We start from the raw sequence: 12,299 nt of genomic DNA on the forward strand, positions 1-12,299 counted from the left end.
CGCTGCTGGGCCTAGCATTGATCAGTGCAAGCAATCTAGTGATTGCATGTAATAGCCCCCTAGCAGAACTTATAGAGTGGAATTAAATGAAAACATTTTTTTTTTACATATGACATAGCCCCTCCCCCAATAAAAGTTAAAATACCCCCTTTGCCATTTTATATATAAAACACATAAAAATAAATAAACATATTATACATTGTAGCTAGGGATGGTCCGAACCGAGTTCGGATCGGGTTTGTACGAACCCGAACCCTCGGTAATGATTCCCGCTGTCTGCCCGCTCCGTGCAGCGGGCGGATCCAGCGGGAGGACCGCCTGGAAAAATGGGATACAGCCATAGCCATAGGCTGTATCCCATTTTTCCAGGCGGTCTTCCCGCTGGATCCACCCGCTGCATGAAGCGGGCAGACAGTGGGAATCCGATGCCGAGCGTTCGGGTTCATACGAACCTGGCGGGTTTGGACCATCCCTAATTGTAGCGTCATAATTGTACAAACTATCTAAAATATAACAATATTATTTCTGCACATTGAACCACATAAACGGAAAAAGCAAAAAGGCGCCAGGAGTTTTTGTTACATTATATAGCAGAAAAAATTTTGTAAGAGTGATCAAAATGTCCCTTACACATATGGTACCAATAAAACTAGAGATCCAACTTTTGCAGCACGTTCGTGTTTGGATGGACCCGAGCATGATCAATTTGCGCATATACAAACATGCACAATACATACACATGAAATGCACATTACATATATGCAGAGATAGTACACACATGGCGAATACACACAGACTCACATGTACACAATACTTTATGTTCACACATTTACCTCTACCATTACCTGGAGTTCCTCAGGGTCTGTGCAGGCTGCAGCCCATGTCCCTTCCCTCCTTCTCTGTCCTGACTGCCAGCAGCAGCATATAGAAGCAACCATGAGGACATGGAGCAGATGGAGGCAGCCATGATGAGGATGAGGGGAGAGGCCTGGGGGGCGAGGAGGGGCTGGACTTCCCTGCACTCTGCTGACTGTCACCCTAGTCACTCTCAGCCTCAACACAATCAACTGAAATTCCAGGTTACTATATAAAAGCAGTGAGTGACCAGTGTGACAAGAGTGTGCAGCAGTGCTGAGGGAATTTACTGTATGTTGACCCTGGAGCTTATAACCAGTCAGGCCCCCCTGGGCCCATCACTGAGAAGGGCCCACTGGGAGAGTCCCTGGATGACTGGTCTGCTTGTAATACAGGGGAGCCAAGGTTATGGAATCATATTTGTTCTTTCTTGTGACTTAAGTAATTTTTAATGGGATATTCAGCATTATTTTTTCTTTTTGCGTGGTTCATGTTTGCAGCTCTCCAATATGAGGGCAGTAGCAATGTTCAATATGGAGACAGTGGTACAAATTGTTAAAACACTCAATGCTTTTATCAATCAGGGGCATTCACTATACTTTCCTATTAAAGTGAATCTATAGGCTGCTGATACTGTTGTGTTGCCACGGTCATTCCATGTGCAGTCCTGGGGTCCAAATAGCTCCTGGTGCATTTATAAAAAAGTGATCTATTACTCTAGAGGAGCTGTGTCAGCAAAAAGCAGGCTTAGGGCACAGATACGCTAGGCCCTGCCCCATTGACATCATTCCTCCTTGTTTTTATGAAATGGATGGCACCAGGAGCTATTTAGACTCCGGGACCGCATATGGAATGACAATGGCAACACAGCCGTACCTGTGGTTTGGGGTGGGGGGTAGGTTGGGGTGGCTACAGATTCACGGTTAGGGTGCGTTCACACCTACAGGATCTGCAGCACATCTGCAGCAGATTTGATGCTGTGATCGTTATTTAAATGAAATCTGCTGCAAAAAATCAGCTGCAGATCCTGTAGGTGTGAACGCACCATAAGGGTATGTTCACACTTATCGGATCCGCAGCTGATTTTCTGCTGTGGATCCGCAGCAGATTTCACTGAGATAACTGAACACAGCATCAAATCTGCACCATCAAATCTGCTGCAGATCCTGTAGGTGTGAACGCACCCTTAAGATACTTTGTTATATCACCTCTATCTTACATAATGAAGGCAGGCGGCAGCAGCACCATCACCACTACAACAGTAACGTTATCAGATGTTATGAGTTCCCTGCTTCTCTCCTATGTATAGTAACGCATAAAAGAAATATGTTCATCTTCCATAATCTTACACTTGACATTTGTGGCGGTCATAAAAGTGGGATTGGTCACAGTTTTCGGCTCAGTTTACACATCTAGACAACCTGTTACATTCCAGATGATCACAAAAAGCAGAAGCCATATATACACGTGAGAGGCTCCGGAATATAGTGATACACAGTCATATAACACGGTGCTGTGATTGTGGGCAGTGATATATGCATAAGAATGAAATTGGCAACGAAGACGTGAGGATGATCTTATTTAGCGTTGGATCGTCTATCAAATCAATGCAATGCATAGGACACAATAAAGGTATATTCAGGGCATGTGAGGGTCCACCTTTTGCAGGGGGGTGTCTATCTCTGTTGTCAAACATTTAAGCATGATCAAATCAAAAACACATACTGGGTCATCTTGAGTGAGTGTTAACCCCTTAAGGTCCGGGCCTGAGATGACCTTAAGGACCGTTTTTTGTTTTTTCCTCCTCCCCTAAGACCCATAACTCTTTCATTTTTCCATCCAACGGGGTCATGTGAGGGCTTGTTTTTTTCAGACATCTTTGTAATGGCATCTTTCAATCTGCCGTAAAATGAATGACGGAAGCCCCAAAATATCATTTATGGGGTTAATTTGTGTCAAAAAATGTGATTCTGCAAATTTTGGGGGGTTCCATGTTTAATGCATAATGCACCTTTTTTTTGCAAATAGGTATATTTAAAATGGCCCTTTATTTTTTCACCTATGGGGTCGTATAGGGCATAATTTTTTGCGCCATGATCTCTAAAAAAAAAAAAAAAAAAAGCAATCCCTGAGTTTTTTTTTACAGTTTTGTTGTTCACGACGTTCACCGTGTGGGAATAGTAATCTTTTATTTTAATGGATTGGACGATTCCGCACGCTACGGTATATTATATGTTAAGTAACTTTATTATTTTTATGTGATTTTTGTATAAAATGGGAAGGGGGGGTGATTTTCACTTTTATTGAGGGAGAGGCTTTGGGACATTTTTTAAAACTTTTATTAATATTTTTTTTTACTTTTTAAGTCCCCTTACGGGGCTTTTACACACTTACATTGGATTACATACACTGATCATTGCTATGCCATAGCATAGCAGGGATCAGTGTAATCTGCAATCTTCTGATAGAGCCTGTCTGTAGCCTGTGGCAGACTCTATCAGCAGACTGAAGACCTGACTGCACGGAGGAAGGTAAAAGACCTCTGGCAGTCAGGCCATGCGATCGGGACCCCTGCAGACACGCTGCAGAGATGCTCCTGTCCCTTACACTTAAATGCCAAGGGGTTAATGGTGGGCAATCATAGGGGCCCGCCATTGAGGGTAAGAGCCTGGCTGCAGATAGCAGCCGGTCCTCACTGGCTATGAAGCGAGCTCAGCTCCCGAGCCCGCTCCATAGCCTGGGACCCTGGCAAGGTGTACATTTACATCCTCCTGCCTTAAGGCCCAGGCAGTGGGGGCGTAAATGTACGCCCGTGGTCCTTTAAGGGTTTAGCTTTGCTGTGTAAAAGTGACAGTGATCCGCTGAGGAGAGGTAAAACGGCCAATCCTCAGCTTATAGCTATATATTTTGCTGCAGGGCCAAAAAGTGCAATTGACCGCACATCTCCCTGTGTGAACAGGAGATGTGCGGCCAATAGCAAAAGGCAAACTGACAGCACAGATATGCGGGACGGGAGCTTACAGTGTCACAGACCTCCATAAGTGACTATCAGCCTGGGATAAAGAAGGTGAAGATGCCGGATCACACAGCAGCGCAGATGGTATGTATGCTGTCAGAGCTGTCAGTTTCCCCTCATTAAATGGCTGCACTACTGATACAGGGATTGTTTGTGCTGCCTGACCGCTTGATTAATTGTGCCGTGTAAAGACATGCAAACAGGGATCCGCTCTCACTGATAGCGGCTTGTTTGTGGCCACGGACAGCAGAGAATCATCATCTGTAAAAGGACCCTTTCCACTAACAAAAGGGTGCAGCATGTCTGATCCCATCCGGGGCAGATGCTTTTCACTTCCTTTATACACCAAATAAAATGTATGCTTTAAGTTGCCCATCAAGGGGTCTTCTTTTTTACGTATCAGTAAGAATACACATGATGCGGCACTCGCTCCAATTTCCACTTGCTTTATTCAGCCATATACGTGACACCGATGCACAAGAATAGAGTAGGCAACAATCGTTTCACGCTTCACAGCGCTTTGTCATGGCCGTGACAAAGCGCTGTAAAGCGTGAAACGATTGTTGCCTACTTTATTCTTGTGCATCGGTGTCATGTATATGGCTGAATAAAACAAGTGGAAATTGGAGCGAGTGCCGCATCGTGTGTATTCTTACTGATACATGGGTACGTCTATCTCTATAGTGTGATGAGCACCGCAGAATCCACTGAACGTGTCCAGGTGAGCCGCATCCATTTGACTGCTGTGAGGTGGGGAGATAGTGCCGTGGCTCCATTGCTCTATATATACAAATTTTTTACATTTGGCTTTGGGTGCAATGGGGATGGAACAGCGATAGCGGGAGAATCAGTGGGGAATCAAGGCAGGTGAGTATGATTTTTTTTTTACTTGTACAGCACTTCAAGACAAATAAAAAAAAACACATTGATATTGAATATTGGAGTACCTCCACAAAACTTCAGGGGAACCCATCACACTGAATCTGCAGCCCACTCTGTAGGCAGCATGTTGTAGAGCAGGAGGAGCTGTGCAGATTGCTATATATAGTTTTGTGAGGAAAGTACCAGGGTAGTTTGTCATTTATTCATGAAAATCTTAGCTCATACTTGGCTAAGTAATCAAAGGGGTGGTCCTACCGAGTGGTTGTCTGCTATCCGTATATAAGTGTGTGCAGAGAGCAAACACTAAATGATAAGTTGATTGGAAATTTTCCTACAGATTGTATTGAGGGCAATCTGGGCTTCAGCTCAGGGTCCTGGGCTGTAGGTGGGGTCCAGGGCTGGGAGGTGATTGCTCCCATTATAATCTGCTTTGCGCTGCTCACTCCCTTCTGACTGCCATCAATTGTAGTCTGGCCCCAGTCCCAGCACCAGTTACTATGTCAACCTACCAGGGTCTGTCAGGAGTCTTGGAATACAAAAAAACAGAACCAGGTCCTGAGACAGGCAGACACAGCGAGCGGAGGCTACTACTTGCTGTACAGCTCAATCACATCTGCCTGCTCACTGTGCTGGCTTCCCCCAATCATAGATCATTGAAGGAAGCTCTGGTGTGCAATTGAGGGGGGAGCCCTTCATGTATGGGAGGGAGGGGGTTCTGTTATGTGAGGGTAGGGGCCAGTGAGGAGGCCTGCTGTGATTTCTTTGAGAGTGGATGACTAAAAAAGAGAATTTAGGTGTCTGGGGTATGAAATTATTCATGGGTCTAGGGTATGAATTTATGTAGGGGTCTGTGGTATGAATTTATTTATGTTGCTATAAATGTTGCATTGATTAGTACTCATCATGGCGGTCTGGGCCAGATGGAGGGAAAGTGAATAACTTAAATCAGACAAGATGCCCTCTGTGAGTCACTGGATATAACTCGACTGTAATAACTTTTTCTAGTGTAGAGCTAGTATCTATCACTATAGAGCAGTATGGAGGTAGTATTCAGTCACTATATAGTGGTAATATGTGCTTATAGTGTGTTGTTTTTATTACTTGTCCTTTGTATAGTAGTTTTATATGTAATATTGGTCTTTGTATATTGGTTGGTCAGCATAAATATCATGATAATATGTATGGTGATATTTGTTCTTTGTATACTGGTATTGAGTAATTGCACTTATCGGGTATTATTATTAGTTGTCTTATAGCTGCATTGTCTTAAAGTATCTTTTGTATGTATGTTTCTTTTTCTTAGGTTACCCAATGTTGTATTTATCATACAGGCTAAAATATCTATTAATGCTGCTTTGCATTTTTCTGTGTAATTTATTTCACCCTAAGGGCCCTATTCCACCGGACGATTATCGTTCAGATTATCGTTAAATCGTTCGAATCTGAACGATAATCGTTCGGTTGAAATGCAGTTAACGATTAACGACCGAACGAGAAATCGTTGATCGCTTTATAAGACCTGGACCTATTTTTATCGTTGCTCGTTCGCAAATCGTTCGCATTGAATAAGACATCGTTCGGTCGTTCGCAATAGATACGAACGCAATAGCGAATAAATAGCGAAGAGAAACGATCGCAATTACGATCATAAGTAACGATTATCGTTCCATGGAAATGACCGAACGTTTTCAGGTCTTTCGCAATAGCGGTCGTTTGAGATCGTTAATCGTTAACGATTATGCAAACGATAATCGTCTGGTGGAATAGGGCCCTAAGGCTACATGAACATGGTATAGGAATCATAGACTACGAATAAGTAGCCAGCACAAAACTTCCTGGGCACAATTCAAATAAAATTCAAATGAGTTTTGTTTGTAATAAGATTTAATAAGTCATACAGCCCATAGATTTGGTCCACAAAATGGAGTCAACACATCTGATTCCTATGGCTTGGTGTACCACATGTATACCAATAACACTTAAATTTATCTCTCTGGTCTGAATGTCACCACTCTGTTATCCAGGATCTCAGGGCATCTATGATTTATATCTTCTGTCTTCTCCCCATGCCTTGTAAGACCCAACATAGACAAAAAAGAATTCACTGTCTTTCCTCCATCTTGTCTAAACTTCCCCCCATCTATCAATCACAGTAAATCACTGTAAACCCCCCTGTCCCACAAGTCCACTGTTTTAAGCTGTGACCTAAGGGTGTGTTAACACACACAGATTTATCTAGAAGATATCTGACAGATTATTGAAGCCAAAGCCAGGAATAGACTATAAACAGAGAATAGAACACACCATTATTCTGCTCCTTCATTCAAACCGCACATCCAGAGCCTTACCACCTCCTGCCGCCTCCACCCTAAAACATTTCCCTAATCTGCTCTTTTCTTGAAGCAAATGTACCATCAGGTAAGTTTTTTATATGAATAGACCAGTCTATTCCCAGTCACCGGCCCGACCCACCCCAGGTTGACGAAACCCATTCTCCTCTGTGACACGGCTCCATCACCATCAATGGTGCTGCGTCACAGAGGGGAGGGGTTTCGTCACACTGGGGGTGAGTGGGTCTTCAGGCCGGGTGGGACAGCCTCCAATGCTTCAGGCCAGGCCGCTGCCTGGGAACTGTGCTGTGGTTAAAAAAAAGGATCACGGCTGATGCTGGTCTATTCATATAAAAAACAAAGCTTTTTGGTACATTGGCTTTAAAGTGACTGTACCACCAGGCCCAGGCTGAAGCACTGGAGGCGGCCGACCCACCCTTAGTGGGAAGAAACTCCAGCCCCTCCATGAGGTGACTCCATTAGAATCAATGGAACCCTATTATAGAGGGGCTAGGGTTTCCTCCCACTAAGGGTGGGTCGGCCGCCTCCAGTGCTTCAGCCTGGGCCTGGTGGTACAGTCACTTTAACTTGGACTGAAAAAAAAAACTGCTAAACTGCTGGTACATGCCCATCTCCTGTCTGGACTACTGGAATATCCTCCTCTTTGGACTTCCATCTAATCCATCTGCTCCCCTCATGGCTCCTCTGCTAATCCCTTTAAATTGATAACCATGACATACAAGACCATCCACAACATGTCTGACTTGATCTCCCAATAACGCCCCTCACCTGACCTCCATCTGTGCTCTCCTCTAGTCGGCCTCTCACATATTTCTTCCAAGCCTCCCCCCAAAATCTGGAACTCACTACCCCGACACACTAATGCCTGTTTGTAGGATGGGGGGGGGGGGGATCTAAACATTCTAAACATGGTACCCTTACGCTGCCCCTGACTATATATCAATCAGCTCGTTTCCTCCTGTTCTGTAACATGATACTAATAGACTGGATGGTGTTTTGTTTGAGAAAATCACTTTCAATATGCGGTTGTTGGCAAAGTATCCATCTTATCTTCCCTGTAAAATATTCACATTGTAGTTTCACATAAATCCCTGCAATCTGATAGTCCCGGAAATAAACTCCATCATTGGGAGTGTTTATGGTCACAAATAGAAATTGATGAAATGAAAGCTTGTATACTTACCATGCTGGGAAGGGACTCCTCGCCTGTGGCCTTCAGCTGTAGAGACAAAAGCTTTGGTTAATACCACAGAGTGATATGCAAAGAGGCCGCCTGTGATATTTATACAAATGTGTACACAAACGGCAGGAAAGACGACAGACCCGATGCTCACGGAAACACAGAGATACACAATCATATGACAGATCGAATAAAACCTCAGACCAACAAGCATATTTACATAAGACTCGTATCACGTACCATCTATTGCAGAAAGTGAAACCATATATAACAAATTTAGAATTACTTAAGAACACCTATACCAGAACATGGGAGGCGCCCATTGCCACTACATCAACAACACGTACAGATTCAACCTCTTAATATGAATATCCATACCCCAGTCTAATAGCAAAGGAGCCCCTCCAACGCAGATCTCTTGTAGTGCCTGTAGCTCCGTCTGACAGCAAAGTGACAGTGAGACACACCCGGAGGGCAGGGAAGGACAAAGTCCAATAAGGAAAAGAGCAAAGCGAGAGAGCAAGGTAGATGTTATGCAGAGCGCTCCAAGACGGCTGTAATTGCCTCAAGTGTCATATGGACTTTGGTACATGAGAGATCTCAGGGAATGGCAGAAGGAAAATATGGATTATAAAACTAGGCGTATGTGGATAGAGGAGAAGATGCATCACCATTGCACTGGCTGGAGAGTGCCTAGGCCTACACAAGGAGGCGGACACTTTATAACTGTTCATATTACGTATTTCAGTATCGTCACCTGGCAAATACGTCTGTGTATGGAGGAAATCTTGGAAATCAGAAGGACGGCTCCAAACTGCACCCGTGTGTTCTTCAGTTTCCTATAACGCTGCCTACATAGGGGGCAAAGAATAGGGTTTTTTTATTCTGCACGTTTATATCTGTAAGGTAGTTTTTAATATGTGCCCAGCTAGGCATTCTGTGGTAAGCAGACCTTCTACCAATCCTTGACAACTGATTTAAAGGGGTTTTCTACCCTAAAACTATTGATGGCCACCGTGCTGGAAGCAGTGTATTTATTAACGTCAATGGGAGCTGCAATGGGAGCAACAGTTACAAACAAAAATCCATCATGGCCAACCAACTTTTCCATAACTCTGTTTTGAAAATTTATTCCAGTCTAGTCAAATAATTCTCTATATTACATAAGTATAGAAGGACAGTTTATTTTGACACTTGGGGGGTCATTTATGAAGGTCCAGCAGGGGCGTAAGCCGGGGGGGGGGGGTACACTTGGCATATCCCCCATTCGCCCGATGGACGGGCAGGGGGTGCTCAGAGGGGCGCGGCAAGGTGGGGAGGAGGCGTGGCCGGGGGCAGGTACTGGCACCCGGCCATCTGGATTTACTTAGAGGTGTCCGCCTCTTAGTGAATCCGTTTGTAGAAAAGGGGGTTGGGCCTAATTTAAGACCGAGCATGCTGGTCTTCATAAATCCCCCCCCCCTCGGTGTACACCAAAATTATGTCTTTATAAGTTATGAAAAATGGGGAGCCGCTATAAACACACATCCCTTCAAACTAGCTATAAAGTACACTGTAAATGATCAATTTACCCAGGAAATTCTTAGTTCCCAAGGCATGGCTAATAGTGACTGTAACCTAGAGCACTCACCTGGCCTGTCGTCCCCTGACATGAGCCTGTACCACTGTGATTTTGCGGCGATACTGTTGGAAGTTCTTACGGTTAAGGAACCCTCTAAGATTTTTCTGTAGCATGAGAGCAGCCGAACTCTGAATCTCTTCCCATTTTCTCTGTAGTATCTCTCGGGCACGCTCTTTTAGGAAGACCTGCATAATGGTTGTCCTTTATTACCAAATATACAAATCATGGAATAAATCTAAATATTTTCTTCAATTTTTTTAAATGCCTGGGTCCAACTGTATGAGAGAGAGATTGATGCTGTGTTGCTGACTGGGAGATGGGAATAGGGCATAGGAAAGCACAAATATAGGGCTAGTATGGTGGTGCACAGCAGAAGAACGAATCTCCACCGACTCCTGGCACCCAGTTATGGTTGGTTCCATACCTATTAGGTGGCCATTTATGTAAATTATTACAACTATTTAGTCTGACAAAGGCCCATTAGTTTGGGGCGACATAACCAAAAAACATGGGAGACCAGTTTGATACTTAAAGGAGAAGTCTGTTGATTTATGAAATCCTGTAGTTGGCAGGGTCAGGAAGGTAATTGAGTACAAGTACAAACTTACCTCCCCCTGTGCCCTTGGGGAGCGGAGGAACCAGCCTCGGGGCCCCTGCCAGGCTCTGGAATCTCCGGCACTGACACGTCATGACCCGGCTGATGGACTGGCCTCTCAGCCTGTCATTGACTGGGGTGGAACACCGCTCCATTCACTGATTGGCTAAATGGCCAGTGCATCGGCGGGGACAGCCCTTTTCCCCTTGTGACGTCATCACAACTTGGGGCAAAATGCCTTCCGGTGGGGGTCCTGCGGCTGGTCCCACCACTTCTTTAAGGCCCTATTTCACTAAACAATTATTAGCCCATTACCGACTGTTTAGGGCAATAATCGTTTAGTGTATAGCGCATGCTGAGAGGCAACGATCAGCTGACATGCACGATGTTGGCTGATTGTCGTCTTTCAACATGCTGAAAGTGCACGATTTGCGCAACAATACTGATTTGTGCGGACCTCTGCAGATCTCAATGAGCTGCCAGAACAATCTAAGGATCATTGGGGCAGCCCTTCCTGCTGCTCGCCACTCACTGTCTGTGCGGGTAATACCACAGGCAGTGAGCGGGGAGCGAGGGGGAAGCGAGCACTGAACTGACAGGTCGGAGCTCGCTTCCCCCGAATTATTGTGCTGTGTAATATGGCCTTTACTCTGGTGCCTTTTCTTTTGTGTAACCACTGCCTATATCAGCCATGCTGTGTAAACTGTACTTTAGTCCTGCCTGAGTTTGTAAACATCCTACTTATTTCCTTTGAAGCGTCTTTTATTACTCTTCTCTGCTGTTCTGTACTCCTCCGCCTGTGTACAGCACCCTGTATGTGAGAACACTGGTTTATACCTTTGACATTCCAAGCTGATACAATGCTGAAGAGTCACCGAATATCTTCCTTAGTACAGCGGCACAATACTCTCTGTCCTCTGGAAATGTGGTATCTTTTCCTGCCAGGTGACCATATCTGAAAAAAGGAAAGCACTGGTGTATAAGTGTTATTCAGTGATGCAGAACATGAAGGTAATGGTCCCCTAATGATTTACCTGTTTACAAACTGTCCAAGCGGGATGCGGATAGGGTATCCATCTTTTATCAGCTGCACAGCTTCCAGGATACCAGAATTTCTGAGTTGAGAACTAACAAACTCCACATCGAATATACCGGGAAGCTGCGGTATAGAAATGAAGGGTCTTTACAGATCTGGTGTATAATGTATAATACATAGATTGTGGAACAAACTCCAAACACATTTGAGGAAAAACAGCCTGGGAAGTTTTAGGGAAGTGCACTTGTTAAATAGTTTTCTCAAACAATATATTCACAACTCAATTGTGGAGTTGCCAACAGGCAAAATTTGTAGACCTATTCTGTATGGTAGAGATGAGCAAACTTTTAAAATTTTGGTTAGGCAGGTTCGCCAAACTTTGAAGAAAAGTTGGGGTTTCTCTGAACCGAACCTTAAATGAACTGCGCTAAAACAGATAAACGATTGAAGGCGTTTAGTTATTTTAGTGTTCAGTAAGTTTGCTCATCAATAGTTACCTGCCCACACTCCCCAAGTGTCCCCCACTGATCACAGCCACTTCCACTTCCTGACTGAGACATGAGTGACTGCCTGCTCAGCCAATCAATGGCCGTGGCACTGTCTCGTCTCAGTCAGTGATTGGCTGAAAGCGCTGGAGGCAGCTGCGATCAACAGGGGGCACCAGAGACCTGTAGGAGGACAGCGGGGGAGCACAGACAGGTGAGCATACTGTTTATTTTTTTTTTAATCATTGTGCTACTGCTATATTAGACCGGCTTTGTTA

The 12,299-nt window shown here is 44.5% G+C and overlaps 2 protein-coding genes across 3 annotated transcripts in view; both read right to left on the bottom strand.

Moving 5' to 3' along the window:
• The window catches only part of MYO15B (myosin XVB), a 66,728-nt gene extending 57,980 nt beyond the window's left edge, over positions 1 to 8,748 (bottom strand). The window contains exons 1-2 of one of the 2 annotated variants that reach the window (XM_069951695.1): positions 8,663 to 8,748; positions 8,288 to 8,323 (exon numbers count right to left, since the gene is read on the bottom strand). In XM_069951695.1, coding sequence (XP_069807796.1) covers positions 8,288 to 8,290 — 3 coding nt within the window. In that variant the 5' untranslated portion in view covers positions 8,291 to 8,323; positions 8,663 to 8,748. The remainder of the gene's footprint in view (positions 1 to 8,287; positions 8,324 to 8,662) is intronic. The other variant, XM_069951696.1, reaches the window with a different exon arrangement.
• A 266-nt stretch (positions 8,749 to 9,014) lies between these two features.
• Positions 9,015 to 12,299, bottom strand: part of LOC138771884 (unconventional myosin-XVB-like) — a 39,919-nt gene continuing 36,634 nt past the window's right edge. Inside the window, exons 20-23 of the mRNA XM_069951886.1 lie at positions 11,535 to 11,659; positions 11,338 to 11,455; positions 9,915 to 10,090; positions 9,015 to 9,135 (exon numbers count right to left, since the gene is read on the bottom strand). Of these exons, the coding sequence (XP_069807987.1) occupies positions 9,015 to 9,135; positions 9,915 to 10,090; positions 11,338 to 11,455; positions 11,535 to 11,659 (540 nt within the window). The remainder of the gene's footprint in view (positions 9,136 to 9,914; positions 10,091 to 11,337; positions 11,456 to 11,534; positions 11,660 to 12,299) is intronic.

Source organism: Dendropsophus ebraccatus, chromosome 14, assembly GCF_027789765.1.
Source record: "Dendropsophus ebraccatus isolate aDenEbr1 chromosome 14, aDenEbr1.pat, whole genome shotgun sequence".
NCBI lineage: Eukaryota > Metazoa > Chordata > Amphibia > Anura > Hylidae > Dendropsophus > Dendropsophus ebraccatus.